Source organism: Pseudochaenichthys georgianus, chromosome 15 (genome assembly GCF_902827115.2).
Source record: "Pseudochaenichthys georgianus chromosome 15, fPseGeo1.2, whole genome shotgun sequence".
NCBI lineage: Eukaryota > Metazoa > Chordata > Actinopteri > Perciformes > Channichthyidae > Pseudochaenichthys > Pseudochaenichthys georgianus.
The window spans coordinates 19,764,173-19,791,738 of NC_047517.1; the positions used below are offsets into that span (position 1 = coordinate 19,764,173).

General features: G+C 41.5%; 1 protein-coding gene across 4 annotated transcripts; it reads right to left on the bottom strand.

Moving 5' to 3' along the window:
• Positions 1-299: 299 nt before the first annotated feature.
• On the bottom strand, positions 300-25,159 carry golga4 (golgin A4). Of its 4 annotated transcripts, none has more exons than XM_034101319.2 (25): positions 24,938-25,159; positions 23,657-23,734; positions 21,976-22,077; positions 19,502-19,570; positions 19,070-19,396; positions 18,428-18,475; positions 18,243-18,299; positions 18,043-18,141; positions 17,382-17,505; positions 17,079-17,257; positions 15,665-15,748; positions 15,172-15,319; positions 14,910-15,088; positions 13,678-13,776; positions 13,445-13,600; positions 9,161-12,957; positions 8,939-9,060; positions 8,118-8,248; positions 7,397-7,483; positions 5,410-5,430; positions 5,183-5,251; positions 4,749-4,824; positions 2,280-2,365; positions 1,103-1,189; positions 300-992 (listed from the first exon to the last, which is right to left on the bottom strand). In XM_034101319.2, exons 1-25 carry the CDS (start codon positions 25,013-25,015, stop codon positions 969-971), a joined length of 6,327 nt encoding a protein of 2,108 aa, XP_033957210.1. In that variant the 5' UTR covers positions 25,016-25,159; the 3' UTR covers positions 300-968. The 4 variants fall into 4 exon arrangements, with proteins under 4 accessions (XP_033957210.1, XP_033957209.1, XP_033957211.1 ...); XM_034101318.2 differs by having other exon boundaries at positions 17,382-17,520; XM_034101320.2 differs by lacking the exon at positions 21,976-22,077 and having other exon boundaries at positions 17,382-17,520.
• Positions 25,160-27,566: the final 2,407 nt, after the last annotated feature.

Sequence of the window (27,566 nt, forward strand, 5' to 3'; positions counted from 1 at the left end):
GTGCATGGTCATTCATATTAAATAAAGGTTTCCATGGTCTGATACATGTATGCGTGTCCTCTATATGGAACCCTGCATTTCTGCTGTGGAGGAGAGAACTAAAGGTCACACAAAGGCTGCCTTTACTGAAGTGTGTGACCCATTATATACAGGATCTCTAAAACGCAGGTGTGTGTCCACATGTGTCTATTTCAAAAGGATGTTGTCTCACTCCATCAAACCGGGTATTGAGATAAACTATTGGATTTAACACAGAAGATACTGTACGAGAATTAAGATAAAAGGAGTGACAAAAGATGTTCTGTAAATAGGATTTAATTTGTTAGTCTGAAAATGTATAGCAATTCATCATATAGTGCCCTATATATTACAGTCTTAATTATCATAGAACAATTTACAGTTTGTGATGGTGTGTCTTTATGTCAGTGTAGTGACAAAATATAAAGCATAGAAAAGCTGTGTTAAACAAACAAGGTCCAGATATATCTTAATGTGGAGCGAGTGCACAGTTAAAGGGTCGATTACACTTTTACAGAGGAAGTGGATCAGACAACAGCACAACACAGAAACCTATACATCAACTGACCTGTCAGCATCAAATACAAGACAATGATATCATTTATTGCACCAGCCAATCTGTATAAACACATTCTAAAATAAAAAGGAATCAATTTTACTTCATCTAAAAACATATAAATTAACAGACTTAATATCATAGTAAAATTAGAATAGTGAAAGATTTGTGTTTCGGGCATATTCTCGTATTCCCTCGTAACTTTTAGATATATTCGTACTGCAACACACACACCACACTTATGCCCCAGTGTGCTCAAACACACAAAATACATACATACAATGACAAGAAATGCAGAGAGAAGTGCTCCATCAAGTCCATGTCAGTCCTTCCACTCAGCAGCAGCAGCAGCAGCAGCAGCAGCAGATTTGAATCCATTAATACCCTTATTTATTCAGACGTTTAATCCTAACCAAGGCTGTGGAGAGACAGATAAGTTATCAATTAACTGTGCAATCATCAAAAGGAATTGTATGTCATATGTTTTTAGGGGACTTTAGTCTTATGAAAGCAGGCGAACGTGCTCACCATCGCTTTCGTGTCTTCTTTTTCCAAAACCTTTTGCGCTTGCTCTGGAGGAAACTTGAGCATGGAGGTAATCACTTTGGCCATCGTCTGTGGATAAGAAGCAAATATAAAATAACTTAACTGCCTTTTTTTTTTAAAGTGTCCCATGATGTGTTGTTCGTGCAATTTTCAATATCCCTTTTTACAAACACCAGACACACTTACCCCCCCGCGTTTGACAACAAGATCCAAACAAATCAAGCTTGTTCTTTGACAATTAAATCCCAACAAAAATCAACTCCAGGCCCATCTGCCAGGGTGCATGCATTACCCCATAAACACAAGGGCTAATCAGAAACAGGGCTGTTGGAGGAAACCTAACCGCTCAACCAACGCTAAACAAGGCCAGCATGTCTCTAAATGGCAAATGGGCGTCATGCACGATGTGTGTGCTAGCAGGCAGCCTGGGGACATCCTCCACACTGCGGAGGCCAGCCATGTTGCCATAAAGACTGCATGTTTGCTGAGGAGCAGGGAAAACCCCGCTGACTTTAGGGCCATGTCAACTGCACTGTTAATTAGGATTATATTGTTAATTTGACACAAAAAGACTGGACACAACATGACTTTTATACGGCTTCCTAAATGGTCTCAGGTGTTCGTTTTTCTTTGGATAGAGGTCATTGGGTTTAACGCTTACAATCTTGTTTTTAATGTTATACGTTATTATTTTAATGATTAGGGTCATCTTTGCAATTTAAACCTCAAAGAAAATCACATTTTAAGGTATGAGGGAAAAACTTGCAACGTGAGAGCACTTCAATTATGATTTAAATAGTTTGGGATTGATGCAAATAAGAAAAATAGAACAATTACTTGGCAGTAATTAGTATTATTAATAATGCTATGATAACGTGCAATTACGTAACTGCCACTATGTTTTATTGTTTGCACTACTAACTACTAAATACTGCTAATAATTGCATTGATTGTGTGACCATCTATGTTTCATGTTGTCTGTACATGTTTAATTGCTCTTTTTGCTGCACTTTTAGTGTACAGTTGTGTTGTGCTGCTGTGTTTATTGTGTTTATTGTATTTTGTTACTCTGGCACAACAATTTCCTTCGGGATAAATAAAGTCTTATCTTACTTGATATTTTTTTTAATATAATACTGTAAGGAAGTAAAAAGCATACCTTTGTTTCCCGTCCCATCATGTATTCAAACAACACCTTCCTCAGGTACTCCATCTCAGTAGGCTCGCCGCTGTTGTATACAGGTTCTGTGAAGAAAAGAAAAAAGCCATTAAATGATCTGAAACCTGACCAGGCACTAGAATGCACTTAGATAATTAACCATCATATTCAAATGATATTTCACTTCCCTATCTTAAAGCCTCTCAGGTGACATGTGTTAAGGCAACATTTTGTCACTCTGTAAAAAGAAATAATATATCTTAAGAGAATTTCTGCTCGAGTAAAGTGGATTTCTTGTTTTTTTAAGACTAGCATACAATCATATACTCAATGTCAAACAGTCACAGCTGAGTTTTGACACAAAGAAAACCTCCGACAACTCAAAGCATTATGTTTGTGTAAGCAACAAGATACAAATATTATTATGCAAAGGTAAGGTTCTTTTAAAAGCACTGGAAAAAATGGCGAGACTCAGCATGATATTACCAGCTGTGTAAAAGCATGAACTCCCACGCCCAAAGCTATAAGGTTAATATCCCTTTAAAACACTGAATGGGAAACTGTTACAGTATGGTTAGGGCTGGTAACACTTAGTTAGCCTCTACCAAAGAACACCCACCCACTCTTTTTGTAATCTGGAAGATCATTCAGACAATATACATTTCTCTGTGTGCGCCAAGAGAGACAGTTTGATTAGAGGACAGGAAAAAGGTGATAGAGAAGAGAGCACATAACTCTTTGATCTCTTGGGTGAGCTAATGGGTCACCAATAAATCCCTTAGCCTCCGTCCTCCTGACCCCATGTTGACCCAGCGGATCCTACTGTCTTATCCCACATCAAAACAAACATAAACAGCCCTCTGATCAGCCCTCTTACCTGAAACCTCTCTGTAATTTAAGGCTTAACAGATTCATAATGCCTGTAATACAAAGGTAATTCAGGACAGAATAGGTATTAGGTCGGATATAAACGTGTGTTAGAAGCAAGGCAAGTTTATTTATACAGCACCTTTCAACACAAGGCAATTCAAAGTGCTTTACAAAACACGAAAGACATTAAGAAAATGGCATTTAAAATCAGTCATTAAAAAGAAAAGATAATAAAATAAACATTAAAAGAAAAAAAGATACATGAATAAAAGTTACAGTGCAGTTTAAGATGTGAATAGTTCAATTAAAAGCAGCGGCAAAAAGAAAAGTCTTCAGCCTGGATTTAAAAGTAGTCAGAGTTGCAGCGGACCTGCAGGTTTCTGGGAGTTTGTTCCAGATGTTTGGAGCATAATAACTGAACGCTGCTTCTCCATGTTTAGTTCTGACTCTGGGGACAGAAAGCTGACCAGTCCCTGAAGACCTGAGAGATCTGGATGGTTCATAGTTTAGCAGGAGGTCAGGAATGTATTTTGGGCCTAAACCATTCAGTGCTTTATAAACCAGCAGCAGTATTTTGAAATCTATTCTTTGACACACAGGAGAGTAGAGGCTTTTAGAAGTCTGTGTGGGGCAGGGACCTGTGTGGGAAACCCTAACACCAAAACGTGGAAAACCCATTAAATCCAAAGAAGGCTTCTTCCCCGGCCCCCCGTCTGACAGCAGATTCTCTTTATGACACAGCAGGGAAGCTCTGAGACGAGGGTCGGATTCTCTCTCTCTCTCCCTCTCCCTCTCTCTCTCCCTCCCTCCGGTTTATGATTTACTTGAGAATATAGCATTGACTTACAGTCAGCACCCAGAGGATTACCCCAACCTCGACCACAGCACTTATGTGTCTAGCCCTAACCCTTACTCTAACCTTAACCAAACCCTAATTATAACCGCAGCTCTCGTGTTAACCAGTAAACCTGAAATCACGCTTAGCTGGCTACATGTCCTCAGAAGGATAGACTTTTTAAGATCTGCCTCTCTTGTCTTGTAATTCATGAAGAGGAGGCTGGAAAACTACTGGTAGTGTGTCAAACCAACAACTAAGTACAGAACAGTTAGCCAATGGGGACAATAAATATAACTTTCCTATGTCAACACAAAATACTCATATGTTACAGTGAAGGAAACCATTATTTCATCCCTTGCCGATTTTGTAAGTTTACCCGCTTACAAAGACATGAACAGTCAATAACTGTAATGGTATGTTTATTTTAACAGTGAGAGTACGAATATCAAAAAGAAAAAACTGAAATTGACATTATGTAAAAGATAAAAATGTATTTGCATTTAAATGTGGCAAATAAGAATAAGTTATTTCTTTGTAAGTGGGCAAACTTTGCAAATCTGCAAGGGATCAAATAATTATTTCCTTCACTGTATATGTTAAAAAACTGTTACAATAAAAACATGAGTTATTCTTACACTGCAGGTGCTTGCAGTGTATGCATTTCCCCCATGATACTGCATTGTGTTTAAGCCTTTTGCATGGCTTCTGAAGGAACGTTTGCTCCAGCAGCAGAACAAAGTGCTTCATGGTGTTAACATTACCTTTGTATGTGCTCCCCAGATGAGTTACAACAGTGGTTCGGGGGAAACATTTGATCTTGTCCTCGAGCGAGTGGATCTACCGTGGAGAAAACACACGCATGCACAGATGAATAATGAAAGAAAATAGCTGTGACCCCAGTGGCTTAATTCTATGCATTAGCCTAATTGTTGCGTGGGGCATAAGCTTAACATTTTGTTGATCATCCCCATGGCGATGTTTGTCAGAATGATGATGTGTGTGAGAAAGACTGCGGGAGGCGTTGCTGTGATTGTTTATAGGGTTAAACCAAATGTAAACAGATGTGCTTTGTTATTAAGTTTATGCGGCAGGAGAGCAGTAGCTCCATCGCTGGAGGCCACAGAATCCTGGGAATACTCTGCATGGGATGTGGTGTTCCCTTGTCCCTGCGAAGAGCACCAAGTCGGACACTTACCCTCTCAACGAAGCCCTGCTCCTTCAGCCGAGCCTCGCTCAGCAGAGTCGTCTTGTCGGCTAGCTGAGCCTGGGGTAGAGAAGGAGAAACATTCATGTTGGTGAGAACGGGAAGGTTTAGGGTGAAACTAGTCATTCAATAACTATGTGTCCATCAATCCTAAATGTTTACATTTAAATGTGTTCTTAAAATAGTAAAACTATTGATACTGGAGACAGAAAACATACCTGTAGTTCTTCAGCGCTCATCTGTGCCCAATCAAAGAAGAAAAATGTGTTACAAAATAATGAAAAAGATATACAGTAAGTGTAGTACCTTTAACAACATTAATATCTATCTATATGTTCAAGTTCACCTTGAAAGAACAAGAATTCGGCTTTTCTATATTTGTTCTACTGTTAAGAGACCAAATACGTTGATCCAATATAAATATTATTCCTCTGTGGTCCGTTATTGTCTCTTTACTTTAAGAACAAACCTATGAGCCACACATGTTCCTACATTACAATAAACACGGGTACTGTACTCTATTTTTGACTCAATCTCAACACACAATACGTGTGGGTGCACGGCATCTGTAATAATACACCTGAAAATAGTTTTAAAATAAATAGTAAATGTTGCCCTGTTTGAGTAACGTTTTCTAAAGAGTCACATACAGAGATGGACAAAAACACATTTGGTCTTCTGGGATTCACAATTCAGTATAATAAAGTATAATAAAGAACTGCTGGAGCCCAATTAGATCTGCACCGACAGTCTGCACTGGACTTGTACTTCCAGGGTATACGCAGGAATCCTGAAGTCAAATGTAAGACCTTTTAAGACCCTTTCCATACATTTTAAGACCTCATCGCCACTTCGAGTTTTAACCGGTTACATTGGAGACACACTTCACCTCACATTTACTATATACAGTATGGATTGTCCTTCCTCCTTATCTTCCAACCGTTTGGACGCAGACTTGCATTTCCCCATAACGATGTTGTTTAACAACCGGCGCAAAACGGACCTTCGCGCACTTTCAAGCAGTGAGCGTGCGATGTCCTGCTCAGATGACGTCCAATCCAACGGGATGCCATAAATAAACTACACAGAATCACACTACACACCTACGCCATGATTACATTCAGGCAGACTGTAGAATACTACATCTTTGGACAATTTATATACTTATTGAAAACAAGCTATAAAATGTAATACCTTGGAAAATGCCGTTTAATAGCCTTAATTTTCGCTAAATTGATTTATCAACTTTTAATACTTTTTAAGACCCCGCAGACACCCTGACTTCTGCTGTCTCTAGGTAGAGACCCACTGACCCTCTGTCTGAATGAAGAATGGTCTGTGAGGCCCGTAGTGAGGAAAGGCCTCCCTGAGCATGAACTCATACAATCCTCCCATAAAGTTATTACCTCACGAGGGAACCATGCCGCAGAGAGAGCAGCAGCATAACTCTTCCTTTGTGTGTGTGTGGACACGGTGTAAAGGTAGAGGAATCAGCGCCTCAATGGACTACTTTCTGGCCTCTTCCCAGCACACACACGTGAGTATTGCAGTAGTATCAACCTACGGCCAAGAATCACCCCGTGTGATGATAATTGAGAACAGGGATCGAGGCTGGCTGCTGCCTCACAATCTCTCTCGGTTTTCCGAGGGGAACATTCCTGAGTGATTCAAACGAGCTTCACAGCATCCGGCGCACTTTGGAGAGCAGCCACACAACCGGAGCGAGGGACTGATCAGAAAAGTGATTGAGAAATCATCCCTGAGCTACGAGGCGGAATCCTTCAATTCTAAAGCTAGACGGAGGAAAAGACAGCCGAGAACTGGCGAGAAGGTTAACCTGGATGTGAACTTTCAAATAATAAGATATCAGAAAGGGCCTCGTGGTACAGACATACAAATGTGTCTGGATTAGGTTGTCATTCAAAAAGTAGTAATGCGTCCAGACAGCCTTTTCCCAGAGGCTGAAATAAAGTGATTTCATACAGCAATTGTTATTTCATGCAGCCATCATGAAGAGACTTCACAATGGCTGATGATTTCAACAGCATCGCTATATAGAATTAATGTAAACCTCCAGCCTCATGTTTAATGGCTGCAGGTATGATTTTCTACATCTGTGTAAATGAAAATGCTCCCAATACATCAAGGAGTTGTGACAGCGATGGCAGATGTTCGACCTTGAGGATGTGTTCAGTGTGTTTGTACCTCAGCAGTGTCAGGGCCCTTTGCTTGCAGCTCCTCCAGTTCTTTCTGAACCTGCCACACTCGCTCGCCCATCTCATCCTCTCGACTCTGAACGAGGAGAAAGAAAGAACAACCGCTGAGTCATTTCCTGTCTTTCATCTCTGCATCACAACTCAAGTATGTCGGGGAAATCACTCGCTGACTGCTTTCAGACCTCCCACCTTAATTATGTTTGGAGATAAGTGGTTTTAAGTAACTACCAAATTAAAGTTCAGAAAGACAGTTACATCTATAAGGAGCTTAAAGACTAAACACATATTAATGAATTATGATTGTTACATTATGTAAAAGTACAGTATACTAGATGAAGAAGTTGGTTTAAAGCAAAGAATAAAATCTGAAAAAACACCTTCTGTGACTAAGTTGTATATTACAATACACATTTTTTGCATATTATTAATGATTAAATTAGATTTTAAAATCTACTAAGAGACATTTGTAACCTGATGGCTGGTGTGTCCATAAAGAGGTATTTGAGTTCATCCAGTGCTTTGGGGCAGATCTTACAAAAAAGGACAGGAACCTCTGCTTTAGACTAAGAGCGGAGGAGCCTGCCAACTGTCCGACTGATAGCTTCCAAAGGGTGGGTGGGGTTCATTTCCTTTCCATGGTAAACTTACTTTATTAAATGTGGTCTTGTTTGAGTATAAAAACGCTTTTGGGCTTCATCCTTTCAAAGTACCTGTAAAACCTCTTCATATTTCTTAACAGTTCTGTGCAAATCATCCTCCTTCTGGGCGATCACCTTCCTCAGCTGGCTGGCCTCCTCACTGTGGCTGCTGAGGAGCTCCGCCTCCACAGTCTGGGCCTTCTCTGTGTCAAGGGAAGGGAGAGAAGCCAGAGTTAGCACCTCAAAAAAAAAATCTAGTTCATTCCAAACCGCTCGGTCACATCCCACATGGAATGTGACTCACTTTAACCGAAGAGGAAACGAGGGAACATGGCACTTCCGCACTGTTTCCAAAAGTAACGATCCATTCATTTAGCTCAGCCGGTGTCGAGATGAAAGAGGCCCTATTGTGCTTTTTGGGGCTTTTCCCTTTACTGCAGTGTGTTATATAGGTTTGTGTGCATGTACATGGTCTGCAAAGCATAAATACCAAAGTTAAAGCCAGAGGGAGTTCCCCCCCCCCCCCCAACCCGCTGGCTTTAACGCCTCCATTGGACTCCTTTGTTTACTTCTGCAACGTAATGACATCACTAAGTAACACTGGCGCTTCTATTGGCTAGCTAACCAATCACAGCAGACTGGGCTCTGAGAAAGAGCTTTCTTTGAACATTAAAGCAATACTGAAACCTCAAAACTGGCATAGTAGGGCCCCTTTAAGAAAGTGCATCCTGTTTCCATTTAGTCAGAACTTCTACTGTTGGACATGAAAGTCAACCATGGCTGCCTTCAACAATAAATAGACCGCATATTGAAATGCTTCCACTACACTAGAGAAGAATGGTGATTCTGCGTGTTTAACATCACAGCGTCATGATGTATCTTCTCCGCCTCACCGATGGCCTCCTTCACTCCTGTAGTAAGCTCCCTCTCTTTCAAAGACATCTGCGCATTGAACTCCCGCATCATCTGCTTGATGGCAGAATTTTGCTTCATCTCCACATCTTCCAACTCCAGCCTATCAGAATAGAGAGCAAAGGAAATGTATGAAATTATTATTGAGGTTATTTTTATTTGATGTTTAAGTTGTCATTATCAATTTAACATCGTGTACTCACTTCAACTTGTTCTCATTCTCTTCCAACAGCTCTTTCTTCATGCACTCCAGGTCCTTCTCGTGCTCCTTCCTCAGAATGCGGATGTCTTTCTGCAGGCTGACGAAGTCCTTGTGGATTTGCTCTTTCTCATTCTTCACCTTTTTCAGATTGTTCTTGAGCGAGTCCAGAGCCTCAGTGTCCTGCGCTGCAGAGCGGTCTTCCGTCTCTGCGTGCATCGCGCTGCTGCTGCTGCTGCTGCTTTGCTGCAAGCTGCTGCACTCCACCTTCACCTCCGGTCCTGATGGGTTTTGGATCTGCTTAATCGTTGCCTGATGTTCATCAAGCTGGGAATCTTTTTGACATATTTCTTCTTTCAGGCGATCGACTTCCGCTAAAAGGTTTCCGCGCTGCTCCTCTGCTTCCTTCAGCTTGGCCTCGACTTCCTGTAGCGCCGTTTCAGTGTCTTTGAGCTCCCCTTGCTGCGCCGCATCCCTCTGGAGTGAGGACAGCTTCTCTTCATACAAAATGTTCAATTCCTCTAAAGACTTTTCTTTCTCCAGCCTCTCATTACTCAGAATCACTTTGAGTTCTTTCTCCTGCTCTTCCTTAAGCTTGACGAGAGCTTCCTCCAGAGTGGTCGTCTTCTCTTCCAACGTCTCCGTGTGTTGTTTGCCGGTCGCTTCGCTGCTCTTGATTTCCTCCAGGCTACTCTGAAGAACCTTTATCACCTGCTCCTTCTCCTCCAGCTGCGAGGTTAGCTGTTTCTTAATCTGACTGATTTTCTGCTCGGCTTTCTTCTTCAGCTCAGAGACCTTCCGAGCGCTCTCCGCGGTCAGCTTCTCCTCAGCAGCCTTCACACTCACCTCTTTGCTCTTGATAATCTCCTCCTTCACCTTTTCAAATTCCTCCCTTTGAGCATCGAGCGTGAGTTTGCACTTTTGGTTGTCCTCCTGGAGGGAGCGGAGTTTCTCCGCCGTCTCCTGCTCCAGATTCCCATTCTGAGTGCACTGCACCTGGCTGTGCTGCAGCTGCTCCACCAGCTCTCTCTTCTCTTTCTCCCCGAGGCTGTGTTGCTGTCGGAGGTCGGCTGTGAGTTGTTCGCACTCTCTCGTCTTTAAGGCTAACTGCTGCTGAAGCTCGCCCAGCTGACTGATGCCGCTCTCCAGCTCCGAGGAGAGCCCGCTGAGCCTCTGCTCCTTCTCACTCAGCACCTGGTCCATCTCAGACTTGCTGATGGACTGACTGTCGATGCTTGCCGTCAGCCTTTGCAGGGCTTGGTTCTTTTCGGCGATTTCCCGCTCCAGCTCATCGAGCCTGGTCTGCAGAGATGTGATAGTGATGTCATTCTGGGTGAACTTCGTCTCATGCTCAGACAAGCTGTTCCTGAGTGCATCCGCCTGCTCTGAGGCAGACTTTCTCTCCTGCTCTAACCTCTCAATGGTCTCCTGCCTTTGTGCGGCGGCCTGTTGCCGCTCCTCTTCATACTGCTGGTTCAGCTGAGTTATGGCTTCCTCCTTCTCTTTTATGCTACTCGCCAGCTGCTTTTTCAAGTCACTGCTGATGCTTTCCAGGTTACTGATATGCGACTCGTTGGCTTTCATGCTTTCTGATATGAGTCGGTTCGCTTCACTCAGCTCCTGGATTCTCAGAGCTTTCTCGCTGATGGACTGCGAGTGATCCTCTTTCTCGTGCGTTAAGACGTTGACGTGCTCCGTGTGAGCGTTTACCTGAGCGGTCATCTGTTCTAAGGAAATGCATAGGTTCTTATTGTCCTCCGCATGCTGCCTGAGAGTCTCCTCTAAAGTGCAAATTCTATCTACTTTAGTGAGGATGACGTTTTTCAGATTGGCTATGTTTTTCTGACTACACAGCAGTCTGTCCTTCAGCTCGTTCAACCGGCACTCCACTCTGTGACCCAGTTCATTGGATCCACTCTCCACTTTAGACTGAATGTCCTTACAGTGATGCTCCATTTGGTTTCTGATCACACTTAACTGCTGCTGGAACTCTGCTTCCTTGGCTTGTAGTAGAGTGGCAGTCTCCTCAAATTGACTCTGCATGTCTTGGCTTTCCTTACTCCTGGAGCCTTCCAGTGCTTTACGCTGCTTCTCTGCTTCCTTCAGCTTCCCCGACAAGGCCTTCAACTTCTCTTTGCTCTCCTCCTTCATGGCGCTGAGCTTGTCCTGAAGGGAGTTTCTCTCGTTCAGAGCCTGGCTGAGGTTCCTCTCCACTGTCTCCGTTTGCTCTCTGAGTAACGCCTCACCCTGAGACAAGCCCTCAAGCTTAACCGCTGCTTCGTTGAGCTCTTCTTGAAGCTTCTGCACGGTGGTTTGTCGAATTGCCAGCTCCTCCTTCAGATCTTGTATTTGACGTGACGCTTGCTCGCTCTCTTCTTTGCCTCGGCTGAGTCGCTGAGATATTTCCTCCAGCTCCTGAGCCTTCTCCTGCAGTATTTGAGAGTGCTTCTCAGTTAACTCTTCCTCCTGCTGTCCCAACTTGTCCTGCAGGCGACGCTCCAGCTCTCCAACGCCGTGCTTGTGGGTCTCATGGAGCTTCTCCACTTCTTCCTTGTGGTTGGCCTGCAGCTCCGACATGGCACTGCTGAGGCCTTGGGAACTTTTCTGGGACATCGCAACAATCTTCTCCTGCACTTGTTGCTCTGTCTGCTTAAGCTCCTTGTCCTTCTTTGCAAGCTCCGTCTTCATGGTCTCTTCATGCTGCTGAATCTTTTTCTTGTAGCTTTCATGCATCTCTTTGGCCTTGTTTTTGAACTTTTCCATTTTCGTTTCCTGGGATTTCAGCTTAGCTTCCATCTCAGTGATAGTGTTTTGCATCTTCTTCTGGAGGGCAGCTTTCTCATCATCCAGCTGCTTCCGGAGGCGAGCTTGCTCCTCCTGCTTAGCGCTCAGTTCCGCACTAAATGATTTCTCCTGCTCCGAGAGCTCTTTTTTGGTCTGTTGGAACTGCTGCTCTAGTTCTTGAAGAGAGTTCTCTTTCTGTTGACTCTCATTCTTTGCTACTTCCAACTGATGCTCCAAGTCTGTCAAATCCTTCTTACACTGATCAAGGTCCTCTGACATCTTACGGAGCTGTGCGTCAGAGTCCTTTAGGCTCACACTCTCCCCCTGGGCTTGTGATAAACATTGCTTCAGCTCCTCCAGTTCCTTAACTTTGGCATTTAGGTTTTGTACAGTGGATTGAGATTCTTCCCGTAGTGTTTTTTCTCTCAGGATGAGGTCTTTCATTTCCTTTTCCTTCTCTGTCAGAACGATCCTCGACGCGTTGAGTTCCTGCTTCAGAGTTTTCTCAATTCCTCCAAGAGACTTCTCGTGCTCCTTCTTGATTTTTGCCAGCTCTGAATTGTGCTTTTTCACATGATTTTCAAACATCTTCTCATGTTCCCGTTGAGCGGAACCGTTAGCATCTTCGGCTGCCACCAACGTCTCCTCCAGAAGCTGTCTACTCTTCAGAGCCTCAGAGAGTTCAGCGGTCACTGCCTCCAGCTCGGCCTGCTTTGAATCCAGCTTCTCCAAAGTCTTCTGGTTCATGTCTTCAACGTGTGCTTGGAACTGCAGCTCTTTCTCTTTCAGAAGGGACTCCAATGCAACTCTGTGCTTTTCTTTGAGTTCCTCAAGAGCAGCGTTACTCTGCTGGGTGTCCTTGTGTTTCTCCAGCTGCTTCTGGTGCTTCTCCTTTAATGCAGAGATTTGCCCTTTGTGTTTGTCCTTCAGCTTCTCCATCTGACTGGAAAGTTCTTGAGACAGACTAGAGCCGTCTTCTGAGATCTTCTCCAGAGAGCTCTCCAGCTCCAACACTCTCTGAAATCACATACAGGTAGGCTGTTGGATCATTCTCACGGCAGTTACAGTCTTATTAAGATATTATAAGAATCACAGTGGGAATGAACTGAATACATTTGAACACTATAATAGCACTTCTTATGTGAAATAACTTATAAAAAAAAATTATAAAATGAATATCATGAGTTGTGGGGTTTATATGTGGGGTTTATATATGCGAGTTATAAGTAAAAACATTCATTATTATATATAATATATAATATTGAATGTTTGAGTGTGTGTGTGTGTGTGTGTGTGTGTGTGTGTGTGTGTGTGTGTGTGTGTGTGTGTGTGTGTTGTGCCAAATAACTAAAAACATGACACAGATAATATTAATGCCATTTCACTGAATTCATTAACATGGCCATGAACAAAGATTTGAGCCTCAGCGAATCCCTAACTAAAAGGTCCAATATTATCCAATGAACAACTTGTTTTTCTAATTGACTGATAAAAAACTACTCACGGTTCGTGCAGCTTCCAGCTCCGACTGAATCTCTCTAACCTTGTTGTCAGCTTCATTCCTCAGAGCCGTCTTCTGCAGCTCCACATCCTCCAGAGCCAGAGAGGTCTGCTGCTCCCGCTCGCTGCCCAGCTGATCAAACTCCTCTTTGCACTGCTCCTAAAAACACATGTTTTTAAATTGCATTTACTTGATTATGTTGTGAAATTAAATGACTTAAAACCTTTGGGACATACCACGGCTTTGTTGATTCTGGCACTCATCTCTTCTTCTTTAGCAGCCAAGGCTTCCCCGTGGAGTTGTTCCAAATTGGCCACCGTTTCCTCCGATGATTTCTAAAGATATTGATGATCATAAAGCATTTCTGTGTTTTTAAAGACATTTCACAACAAAACAAACATTGTAAATGTGACCCGCTCTATCGAAATCAGTCGGAAGTCGCAACGGCTCATTTAAAAAATAAACGTGGATTTACGTAAAAAATTATTTTTCCGGGGTTCGGGTGTTTTGTTTGATTTTAAACAAACAAAGTCTTGGCTTTCAGAATATGAAACTTTTATTTCCAAAATCACACGATAAATACATTTTTGAAGCTTGTGAAGGGACGAAGACAGGCACCTCTCACTCGCACTCTGCTCTTCCAGCAGCGCCGCCCCCCCTCCCTCCGGGTGAAATTATGAACGTAAGAGTAAAGTAATCATAGATAACACGGCAGGGTCCGTTACAGTTTGTTTTCATCTGATTTAAATTAAACAAAGTCTTGGCTTTCAGAATATTAAACTTGTTTCGGCAAATTCAGATGATAAATACAACTTTGAAGCTTTTAACGGCATAATTACAAGCAGAGAACGGAGTAACTTGACGTCACAGCAGGCATAACAACAGCCGGTGTTTCTCGTGAGGGTTTTCCAGGAAACAAACAGAATACACACAAACGCAAAAATACACAAACACACACACACACGTATACACACATACTCGCGAGCTTCCCCTCCAAACGAAAATATCTTCCCTCCGTAGTATTTTGATCATTTGCTCCACTAATCAATCAGATCGATGTAGTCCAGAGAAGAGGAAACTTTAAAGGCCTTTTTCTCAAAATGAGGACTCGGTGACAGTCATTATATAATGTGACATATTTCGCTTAATATTTGGAGTACAAAAACAATCCTGATATTAGAAAGCTAGGAATATCCTCTTTCCAACAGTGTATACAACTCAAAATGTGTCTTCGGGTCAATGCGACTGATTTCGATAGAGCGGGTCACAAATATGAACAGAAAACTGTTTCCGCCATCCTATTTTCCATTCTCATGTAAACACTTGAAATGGTGAGGCAATGTGTCACATTCAGGCATACACAACCAAAATAACCAACTCAGAGTAATGCCAGTAATATTAATATACTAATGACCTTTCCAATTCAAAAATAAAATGCATGAGTATAGAGCAGAGGTCACTTCCTGACCTTCATGATGGTGACGACTTCCTGTTTGACTCGGGTTAGTTCCTGCTGCAGACTCTTCCTCTCCTCCTCTCCGGCCCTCTCCACCTCCTTCACCTGCTCCTCCAGCTGAACCTGCAGCTGTTTACGGGCCTCCTCCGCCTTCTGAGCTACACCCAGCGCCCGCTCCAGTTCTTCAAAAGCTTTGAGAAAATACAAATAAAAACATCATAAACATATCCACAGAAAACTTTTACATGTACACTTACAGGAGTGGATTCCTTACCTGATTTCTCTGCCTTCTCTTTCTGCTCCTGTAGTTCTTCTTTCTGGGCAGTAGCCTGATGGACCCTGGAGCGGAGCTGTGCGACCTCTTCTTCTTTCATTTCCAGGGTCTCGTGCATCTGCCGCTTTGTCTCAGCGATAACCATCCCCTAAAGTCAGCGACCCATGAAAGAAAAGCCTTTTAAATGTATGGTTTGAGCAAATGAGTTGACACTGACATGTATTTGATTAGTACTATCTCTGTATTTTACACCCCAACTCATTCTCAAGTATCAGCAATGGTTTTTGACTTTAAGTGGTTTCAGCATTCCTCACACAGATCTCATGAGCTGCTGCACATCCTGCAGAGCTGAGGTCAAAGGTTAAGAGAAACAAGATGGGACTTCAAGGTGTCCGACTTCTTGCTCCGTGGCAGAGTAAAAAAACATGTCATGTCCGAATCTTCAGGCCCGTCAATCAAGAGGTGACTAAAGCTTCAAAAACCTCTCACTCACCTTGTCCTGCTCCAGCTGCTCAATATGGTTCTTGGCATCCCTTAGCTGAGTGATCGACTTAGTCTTCTCTGTTTTGTGCAGTTCCTAAAAACATAAAACAGTTCACAAAATTACAAATCTAATCTTTTAAAAAGGGCCTTTTCAGATTTCTTTGAGTCATATCCTGTTTGTGCTTTGGTCGGATAACTTCAAAATGACATGCTGCACCACCCATGATGCCTCACCAACAAGCAAAAAACAAACAACCAGCGTGTACACAAGCCCAGCTAAACCAACAAGTCGACCTAAATGACAGCCCAGGCCTGTAGTAGCTGTCTGTGGCACCGCTGTGTAACCATGAGTTACTAAACAGGAAATGCTGGGATGTCTTTATTTGATCCATGTGTGCCACAGGAACAATTTAACAATCTTCAAAATGTATCATTTTACTATAAAAATACAAAAACATGCTAATACAGCATGCAATACTCTGTCAACAAGACTGTATATATTAAATAAAAAAATCCTCTGAGCTGAAAATCTGGAATCGTAGACAGATGGTTTGTTTTATATTTGTAAGGCAGGGGATGAGCCCAGCAGTTCCCGGATGCCTTCATGCTGCTTAAGAGGGCTAAACGCCTGTTAACCTCTGCCTTTCCTGACACAGGAAAAGGCCCACGTATTCCCAAACAGACGGAAAATTCAACACAAAAGTTATGGCAAAAATGAAAGCAAGTCAATCCACATATCGCGGACGAGCTGTCTATTATCATTTTGTCTTTGTAGCGACAAACATTTGTTATCAGCCGCTACAACACATCAGTGCAGCCATGGACAAGCAAAACAAGCCAAGCATACCGACTGAAAGCTAAATGTTTTGAAATCAATGAAAACAACGGTTCAGTCGTGTCATGCTGACATGAACCCTCGCCCTGGAGCTGTGCTGGAAAATTCAGATGTTCAGACTCTGAGAACCGCAGATATCAACTGCGTCACTGAGATAATTGAGTCGCAATATCAGTGGACTGTAAAGACTCTATTCATTAATTTCTCGAAGCACACAGTACAGTCATGTGCAGCCCAGCCTCGTTTTAATCAAATGGCTTCATAATTACAGTTGACTACTCCTGTTTACTTGCTCCTGTGGGTATTTTCCACAGTGACCATTGTATGTATAAAAAAAAACTATGTGTAATGTGTGTATCTGTAAAGCGCTTTGAGCACTGGAAAAGCGCTATAATAAATGCAAGGAATTATTATTAATTATACTACCAAAACTATTTTTTGTGAGTGGCTGTCCTAAGAAAATTGCTTTTTACTTTGAAAATAAAAGTTATAATGAGAATATTATCTAAAATGTATAGTTCAATGTCCTGATATTAAAGTACGACGACAGTGACACTAGTATTGCTGCTATTGAGCACAGGTTATGCACCTTGATCTTCTCCAGCTCCTGCAGCCTCTCCTGCAGCGTCTCGTTCTCCGTGCCCAGCGCGACGCTGCGCTCCTTGTGTGTTCGCATCACTTCTTTGCACTTCTGCAGCAGGTTCTCCTGCCGGGTTACTCTCTTCTGCAGAGCCTCCATGCGTTTGGTTGGATCACTGTTGCCCTCTCCTGTTCAGACAATAAAATGCACCGGTTAAAGAATAACAGCTAAATAGAAATGACAGAACCAGTAAGTTCACGTTTTGCTTTGCTCTCAACCAATTTACAAATATACATTAAAACATGTGCTTACCCTCAGTGACCTCAGGCCCTTCTCGTTGCTCCTTCAGAGGACTTTGTGTGGAAGAGGTTGAGTCTGCATCTTCAGATTGAGGGACGTCACCCCCAGGTGGCTCAGAGACCACCTTTGATCGTTTCTTCAACAGAGAAACCTGTTACAAACAGAGCAAAAACTACAGTTACAGAAATAATACTTGGGTTGAAGCCCAACATTTTTTATTATTTCAGGCATTCTTCATTTATTTGTTTGTGCACAAGAAACATTGAACCAGTCTCAAAGGTTTAATGTAATATATAATAACAAGAAGTACTGCTAAGATGAATAATTCAAAAATGTTTAATTGATCACTGCAGTAACGTTGACAGTGGCAATTTAATGTTGTATATTTCAGTTGGTCTAATGGATCAGTCAAAATAGGTTTTATTAAAGTAACATTTGGAAATACATATGTATTGTATAGGTTAAGAATAAATATCTGCCCAACTTTGAGTGATACACATGTATTGACTTAACCCTGATATTTTGAAAACGAAATAATAATACAATGCAAACAAAATTAACACAGAAATGTCTGTATATCGTGGAATATAGTTAGAGGGAATCATTTTAGCCACAATGATTAATACTGAAAGCTGCAGTCTTGAGAAAAACATATCTGTGCATGTTCACACACCTGTGTTTGGAGAACAGTGATCATCTGGTCTTTCTCCTCCAGCGCAGCGTCAAACTCCTCCTGTAGGTGTTTCTTGGCCTGCTGGTCCATTTGAAGCTCCTAGAGATCATTCAATATGTTCACTCGTGCGTAAATATTTGATCACAAAGAGACACATACTGACCTCGAGAGACAACAATATTCATGACATATGGCCGTACCTCCCGCAGCTCCCCTATCCTGCGGAGAGATTTATCTTGACACTGACTGAGGATGACCTGAGGGGGAGGAGAACAGAAAAGAACATATGATGAGTTCAGGATGCTACATATGGTCAACGTCCTCTGAGAAAACCTTTTTCGAAAAATATAAAAAATAAGCCAACATGGTAGTTGAAAGAAATTACCTGAGTTTTCTCTTTTTCTCGTTGCACTGTTCGGTATGCAATAACCAGCTGTGTGGTTAAGAATTGGTAGAAAGTAAAAAAAGGAGAGAAAGAGAGGAAAATCGTGATGAGGATACATCAAATATGCAACAGGCTTACAAACTTCTCATTTGAATCTTAAAGGTCACCTATTATGCAAAATGTACTTTTTGATGTCTTTCATACATAAATGTGTGTCCCCGGTGTTTAAGGAGACTCACAAAGTATCCAAAAATACAACCCTCTCTCTTTTCCACCTTACCCACATTTCTAAAAACGGGGGTGCAACGGACTTGATCCAGATCTGATGCATCACGACAACATTACTAAAATGTGGGCTGGCTTTACGTTGAACTCCTGGTAACGTTCCGCCCACAGAGCCCAAAGGGGGCGTGGCCAGCAGCAGCTCGGTTACATTTAAAGCTGCGGATCCAGAATCAGCACTTCTCTAACAGGGCTGAAATAGAGGAGTATGAGGCATGGCTACAATGGCTGATCTGTTTGGTATTTTGAGCAAAACACTTCAGAGACATGTTTTGTATAGATATGGCCCTATGATATATATAATTGAAATATAGCATAATAGGTGAGCTTTAAAGGAGCTGGTCTCTGTGTGCCTCTCACCTCGGAGTACTTCCCTCTGTACTTCCCGAGGCTCATCTCCACTTGGTGCAGTCGGTGGAACAACTGCTCTTTGGAAAGGGGCTCTGCACTTCCTGGTGGCTCCTCAGCCTCACTCTCAATGTCCGAGGGTGGGTCATACGAAGGGGCGCCCGGGGAGTCGTTTTCTCCCAAAGGTGTCAGGGACTCGCGCGACGAGCTTCGGACCAGACTCTCTTTGGAAGGAGAGCGGAACAGGTTTTCTGCTCGGCTGGCACCACCACGAATCAACGACTCCATCGAGGGGACTCTTAACTGCAGCTTCTGGGCAAATGACGGCATCTCCTCTCTCTGTTGGAAAGATCAAGAAGTTACATACAAAGCTCATTTTAAACAACGAGTAACATTATCGAGATCACATAGGAGGTAGAATAATATATTGGGTAATAAACGTACTTGAGGAGAAGCGCTTCCATCCCCGTTGATGCTACCTCTGGGAGATCTCGCTGGTCCTTTAGGGATGCTCTGCAGTGATAAAGATCAAATGAGCAAAAGATAAAGTGTGCCAGTAGACTTGACCTGGGCCAGTTAGTCATCCAAACCCAGCTTGGCTCTCCCTGATTACTCTGGAGGGAGCAATATTAGTATTGCTGTGAGCAATGCAGGGGCAATGGGTACCCTCATGCAACTTGGAAAAAACAGAGGGGTTAAATACATAAAAGAAGGCATCTCTACGGAACATTAAACAAAAAGGGTTAAAACTGGACTACAGAGCAGCCATGAGGTCAGAACAAACAAACAGTTAAAAGTCAAGAAGGAGAGCTGGTATTTGAATTAAGATGCTTTGCAGCCGTGTGCAGCTGTATTACAGGAGAGTCAACATGTAGCAGCTCGGTAGGTTTAGTTGTCTTGTTAGAAGCAGCGAGTAAGAAAGTGTTCTCCTACTCCTTCCTCTGGATTACTGTGAAACACATTTCCGTCCTGTTTCTTGTGGAAAAGTTTGTAAGGAGATGTTAGTCACTTCCAGAATCTGTTTTAGATTAATATGCCGCAATTGTTGAGGGGGGTTTTGAGGTTTAAAAAGGATTACATTTATTTGTATTGTTCTGCATAATTTAGTTTCTGCGTTAGGGCTGGACAATATAAGGTTTAGTTCATCGTTGTTGCTTTGCACACATCACAGAAGACTGCTATAATGAGTACATCTCAGTTGCTGAATGAGGGTGTCAGTAGAAAACTGCGCTTTAAAATATTCATATAAATGAGATTGTTTATTATATTCTCACAGGTTCGCGTGAATGAACAGGAGTAAAGGATAGCAAACAATACTTACTGACTGTTTCACCATGCGTGTCTACTCTGCACTAACAGAGTTTAGGGCCTCTACTGTGTTTCAGTACTGCACGTCCAAACAGACAACAAATGTGGTTCTGAATCCAAAATCCTGTCATTCACAATAGTAATTGCGACTGCGAGAGCCAAACAAACATCATTCCAAGACATGATTTCTTGAATAGTGGCTCTTCTCAAAGGACAAACACAGCCGGCAAAACTAGTTTTTACCTCGAGAATGAAATGTAAATGTTCTTTGGTGAAAACAGAAAGTGACTACATGAGATAGTTTGATGGGATGACTTTTGCTGTTGCTTTCTTCAGACACCTTTGAATGAGACGTGGAGATGGAACATGACAAGAATGTTCAGATGGATTTGAGATATTTGTGGTATTAGTACAAGAGATGATAATTACAACTGTAGCTGCTACGCATTATTATAACCTACTGTTATCTGGAGAATAGGTTGTCACAAAAAGGAAAACTTTACAAGAGTTCAATTTACCCACTTTAACAGTATGCCCTTACAAGCTGTCCATTGATTTTATAATAAATATCTAAGGCTCAAATTAAATACTAAATGAACTGGATAATAACAATACAAACAACCTTCTCTAAGTATCTGCTCCACTATCACAAGTTCCTCCTGGTCTGAAAATAAATGTTATGTTTTAAATAAACACTGGAGGAAGTGTAATGCTTTTCATATACTCGCTTATCTGCTCCACTTTATTAAACACTTCAACTAACCTCATTTTAATGAGCTGTAAACTAGACGTTCATTACAGGAACTGATGAAAACAAATGAAACTCTTTACACAAATTGGTTAAATTAGTAGGACACAAATATCTACTTACATCAAACTCAATATGTTCACATTACATATATTATATCATAGACTTAAACATAGATTTAAATAGACATACAATGGGTTAGCAAAATGATTTTGCTGTATGCATTTAATATATTTTTTATAACACAAATGATGAATGTTGTTTTCTTCTAGTCTTCTTACTGCCTCCACAAATAAACACTCGCACCATCTAGTTGTTGAGCTCCACCAGCACATCTAGAAAGGTCTTCCGATCTGTTTGTTTATTTGGATAAGCTACCGGCAATTTAACATTTCAGCTGCCTTGAAAGCCTGCCGCAGCTTGTGAAATGAAAACGGCAATCCTCCAAATAAACAGACTTGTAGGGGAGATGGGAAAAAGACCATCAGGCAACATAACAGGGTGCTGAGGGTCTATAAGGCAAGCAACTAAGGATACCTGAGGACAATCGGGCAATATTCAATTCTATAACAGATAATAGGAACTGAAAGGAAGGGCAATAAACCAACATATGGCGGAAAGCACACAAGCTTCTATACCACAATAGAAACCAAAACGCCCATTAGATGCAGGGTTAGACTAGATATGAGATGCCTTCTTGTTGAAACAGGAGACAGAGAGTAGGGAACAAGCTGTCCCTATTTGGGCCACAGTCCTCTACCGATTCCCCAAAAAGGCACGGAGACGGGAGGGAGGAGGAGGAGGAGGAGGAAGATGAGGAGGAGGAGGAGGAGGAAGAGGCATGAAGTGAGGACACACTCACCACACTGGCTACCTGGGCCGTATTGGGTCGTTTTGAATAGTCCAGAGCAAAGATAGTATACTCAGATAGAAAAGCGGGCTCTGCTATCATCCCGGCCAGCAGCTGACCCCGTCAGTGCAGTTACGGGACGAAAGGTGGGGGAAAGGAGAGGAACACAGAGAGCAATGAGAAAAAACAACACCATGAGTGAAATAGCGTTGAAGGGAGTGTGTAGCCAGACTGCCTAGGCAGGGCTGGCTGAGAGAGACTGGGATGGATAGAGAGAAAGACAGAGAGAGTGAGAGACTACATGGGAAGAGAGAAAAATAAGAAAAGTGGGAAAGTGAAACACTCAATCAACATTAATGTAATGAATAACAGTTTGACAGCTCTGTATGAGTTTTTATGTTGGGAAATGATAGGCTAAATCTGCCTCTTATAGTTGAGTAACATACATTTCCAGAGATGTCAAAGTGTTAAAGATGTGCGAGGTGAAAAAAGATGCTGCAATGATTTGAAGCTGCTAAATGTAGGCTTTGTTGGGCCTGAGTTACACCAGCACTGTTTCTCCAAAGGATACGGAATAAAGAGTACGGAAACCTGACCGAAAGGGGCACTGTCACTAGTCTAGTTCGGAGTCTGCGGTGTTGAAATGTAGAACATGTGTAATGACTGAGAAATGAAGCCCTTTTTTATATCTGAAGATTAAACAGCCAAGACTGTAAACAGCCATGTCTACACTTTAAATGGATTAACCCCATGTTGCGTCATAAGTCTTACAGTCAAGGTCGGTACCTAATTGCCGATCTGTCTCAGGAATCAAAGAAGCATACACTTGCCCATATCTCCAGGAGAAAAATACTGCAACAAATCACCGGGGAAAGAAAAACACTGAGGGAGAAAACATCAATTATTCATACTCATGCTGAAATATGGTCTACCCTTCACCATTACAATGCGCTTCCCAATGTCTCTAAATGAGCAATTCTTTTGGCAGTATACTAAAGAAAGAAATAATTATGTTATACAATACAATGATCTATTTTATATTGTTTGATATTTAATTTGAAATACAACATTATAAGAAATTGCCACATGCCTTTAAAAGAAGAAAACTCAAAATGCCCAGAATTGTATTTACATTTCAACTCCATTGTCCCATGTGACTATACACACCGATAAATGGAGGGAACAGACCATACCTGTGTGTGATGACATCATCGTGCTGAATGCTCTACAACATCAGTTATCACGATGTTAATACAGCTTGTGCGTGTTCATGAAATCATAAGGACCTTGCGGTGACAATCTGTTGCCTGAAGAAAATTGAATAGCTATGATTTAGGAAATGTGCTTAGGGAATAAATCTACGCAATAATATGAACACATTATGATCAGCCTGCGAGAGAGCTTTGAGATTATTGAATTTCGGAGTAGATGATGGATTGTGAAAATTATAAGCCTACACTATTTGAAGACTGAAAGTCACCGATTTGCTCTCACTTGGCACAGCGATCAAAAAGGGGACTGGTTAGTTATTGGGGGGAGGAAAAGCATAACAAACACATGACTGACAGGAACATTACTCTGTATTGAAAATAAGACTAAAAGCTGGGGAGAGAACACAACATTTTAGCAGGCTGCAGTTTGAGCTTCAAAATATTAAACATATATAAAGATCAAAGGTTGACCCCATGCTCACCTCTCTGTCACTGGGAGAGGGGGAGCCATCGTGATGGAGCGGCGGGGTTTGACTGCTGCGCCGCTCTCCGCTGCCCGTCTGTCAAAATATAACAAACAGTATTTGTATTACAAAGGCAATATCTCTCTGCCCAAATGACACAACTGATATTGTTTTGAGAAACCAAGTCTTTTGACAACTGACATACAATGTAATGGTAGATTAAAATACTGTTGTTTGCCTACTCTTTCTTTTCCTATGATAATACCGCACTGTTTGTCAATTTTCACCTTTGACCCCATTTTGCTTCTGGCATTAATTGTCATGAACTACAAACACAGCAACAAGTACCAAATTGCTGTAGGCTCTGGATAACGGCCAAATCGCCTTGATGGCAGCCTAAACCATTAAATCAAAGTTAACAATAAAAGGCACTGTGTAATAAGGCTAATGAGGCAATTTGAACACAATTATAAAATAGTGGTCATAAATTCCAGTTACAATAATCATACAGCTACAAATCAGGTTTAGCAAACAACACTGATACCTGGGTTTAAGCCTACAATGGACCTTCAAAGATGCTAAAACATATATGTATAATAAACAGGAATATCTAAACGATTAAATCAATATATGCCAATCATTGACAAAGTACAGTGCCAAATGAGGACACGTTCAACCTGATTAGTAGGGTTATGATTAACCAAGGAAGTATACAGGAAATAACAATTAATACCGAGAAGAAAACAGCTTAGTAGCAGTGTTTCTAACCATGGCGTCCTTTAACTACTGCGTTTAATTCTAGTTTCTCTAGTCTAGTGGTTGGTGCTGCCCGGGTTTGCATGTGTCAAATACAGCTGACATCCGTTTGCAGCCAATACAAGCAACCTAACACCGACACGCCCATACGTCTCAGTGTCTCTTCATGAATAATGTTTAGAGTACAACAAAGCTCTCAGTTAGCAGGCTGATGTCGTTTGTGTGTACATGATAACGAGATTAACCATTACGAGTGTTCTTGAACGCACCTTACTAGCAGCTATTGATGACAGCTAAATCAGGCAGCTAAAGAATTTAGCGTGGGGCTAACATTTAGAATAAAGCAAAAGGTTCAACTGAGAATATGAATGAACACAAGTTAACAGCTTATTGAGTTATGTCAATTATATATTACTCAACATTTGGTTTCGAGGCATAGACCAAATACGTAATATATAATATATTCCTGAATCCTGAGCTAGCACCTCAGCAATGTAAACATGTTAGCCTAGCATGTTAGCTCCCACTAACACAACAACCAACCTGGGCCTGCTGTGGTGACAGCGCATTCCTCTGCGGTGAATGCTCCTCGTTTATCCTCTGCTTGAGCTTTTTAAACATCTTGTCACGCCAAAGTAGCTAACAACGGACTAGCAGTTGACCACTATCCGGCGGCGATGTATTTTGTTTCAGTTTAGCCTGACATCCAGACAGTGCCAGACTTCCTAGTTCGCCTCTGATAGCAGGTAACCGCACTCTGCGCATGTGCGGCCAACGTGGAGGAAAACCAAGGAAAACTGAAACGTCAGAGTTAAAGGGCCAGTCAGGCATAAATTAGATACAGCGCCACCTTTGGAGAAGATTAGCACTGACACCAATAGCTACCATAACAGCTGCTTGCATACCGGCATAGTTGAATGTATATATAATTGCAGCCAGGCAGCACATTGGTAATTAAGAGATGCCCCTTTTACAAAATGCAAAGCATCTTATAAAGGGGCTGGCATTATTACACATCAATATCATAGAATGATGCCTTTATAATGTGTAATGGTCAACATTTTATTAGAATAAAGTTTGCTTTTATGACTGGGATCTACACATGTATCCTATATTTGGCTAGTTTTTTTAATGCAGTGACCACAGAAATATTCTCATTAGAAAGTTAAAGAATGGTGAAACAGTTGTTTATGAAAAATGTAACAGGATGTAGTATTGTCAACACATTCATATTTACTAATGCTATTTGTTATATCACTGAAAATACTTTTGATGAAAAGTTAACTCTTCCTTAAGTAAAATGTATATACCACCATCATGCACTCATTATGAACATTACATCTAAACAACTCTAATACAAAATGTAAGGATCAAGTGCTGCAGAGGCATTGCTTTGACAGAAGATGGCACCATTTAAATATGTTTACTGAGATTTGACTTCTGGCTAGATCAAAGCACAACCACCAAGTGAGCAGAATGTTTCATACTGTATGTGCTTTCAAGTTTTCATGGCCGCTAGGAGTTTTCCTGCTAAATGAAGATTCATTACTTTCTACTTATTCCTCCATACAATCCATAAGTGAATGTGTTTCCATCCATCCATCTTCTCCCGCTGATCCGTGGTCGGGTCGCGGGGGTAGCAGTTCCAGCAGAACGTGTTCAGTTCAGAATGTGTTTCCAATTTAGCAATTGTTTAACTGTTTATGCTATACATTTGAACCAATAGGAAGATGGTTAATTGTCTTCTATTTAGGGTTAAAGGGTTAGCCCATCACAAACAGATTAATGTGCAATGTTTATGTGATAGCCTGGTGAAGTGTCTGCACACTGATGATTTATTTTGGTGCATTTCCAAAAATATAAAATGTGTCAGAAACTCTTTATCTGGGTCATAATGTTCTTGAGTAATGTCAAGAAAAGTGTAACAGACAGAAGTTGAAATCATCACAGTGGGTGATGGTTTAGATGGATTACTAAATTCTGAGTAAGACTTGATGTCAGCATGGAGACAGAATTCAAGGAATATCATTTTCCATTAAAAGGAAGTGTAAAAGGAAAATTTGATGAGCATTTTTTTCACCACTCTGGCTCTAATCCTTGCGACTCAGCAGGGCTTATGATCTATGATGGGTTCCTGGAACAGTGAACGATGGGTGGCTAACGGCAGACTCATGGAGCTCTCCTATGCCATTGAGCAGTTACCCTGAGGCATCAGGCGGAGAATGGGGAATCTGCTGCTGCAAGTTTGCTTTAGCGGTTTTGTTTTGAAAGGCAACTTTCATCATACATTTCATAATACATTACCGGTATGAGTATATGAATATCTAAAATCGAATTATTTAACATATTGGGGCTTTAAACAATTATCTAAATCAAACTAACTAGTGATTTAATGCGGAAATGTCTCTTTTGTTGAACTGCTTAAAACCCTGAAATGTAAAAAAAGATTCACACTGCTTTGTATCTAAAGGAGTCACACTACACATATAGAGAACTAATAGTATAATCAGGGAAGTGCATAAGCAATACCTGCTCCTTGTGACTTTAGTGTGAAGTTAGTAGTAAGGTATGAATAAATGCTGTTATGTGGTGGAGAAAAAGGTACAATATTTCCCTCTGTGTGTTGTGAAGTAGAAGTAACAATACAATTATACAACTACGTGTGCAGTACTTAAGTTAATTCTATAACAAGTAGAATATATATGTAAAATATTTCTTAATATAAGTATAATAACTAGTTTTCATTTGGCAACTTGTTTTGCAAATGCTTTTGTCTTAAAAAGAAAAAAAATATCGATCCGTCCAATCAATATGATAACTAGGCCATATTTCTATTTTCACTAAGGAACTTACCTGTCTTTTCTCCGAGGAGGGTGCATTGGACGGTAGGTTTAAGGGGGAGACCACCTTACACATTCCCTTGGGAGTAAAGCTCCAACATATTTGAACTCTAATGTGTATCTGATGTTCACTGCTGCCAACAAAAATGAGGCTTCAGAGACCAGATCAATACGAGGAAAGGTACATATCCACTCTGAAATGTATTGATGCCCAATTAAAAACATATGTGCAGGAGGACCTTAAAACCAAATAAAGAAGAGTTTATTATTTCCACCAGCACCACCAGTTATAGCTGTGAAACGCTGATGTGTGCTGAAGTGTAGAGTTATAA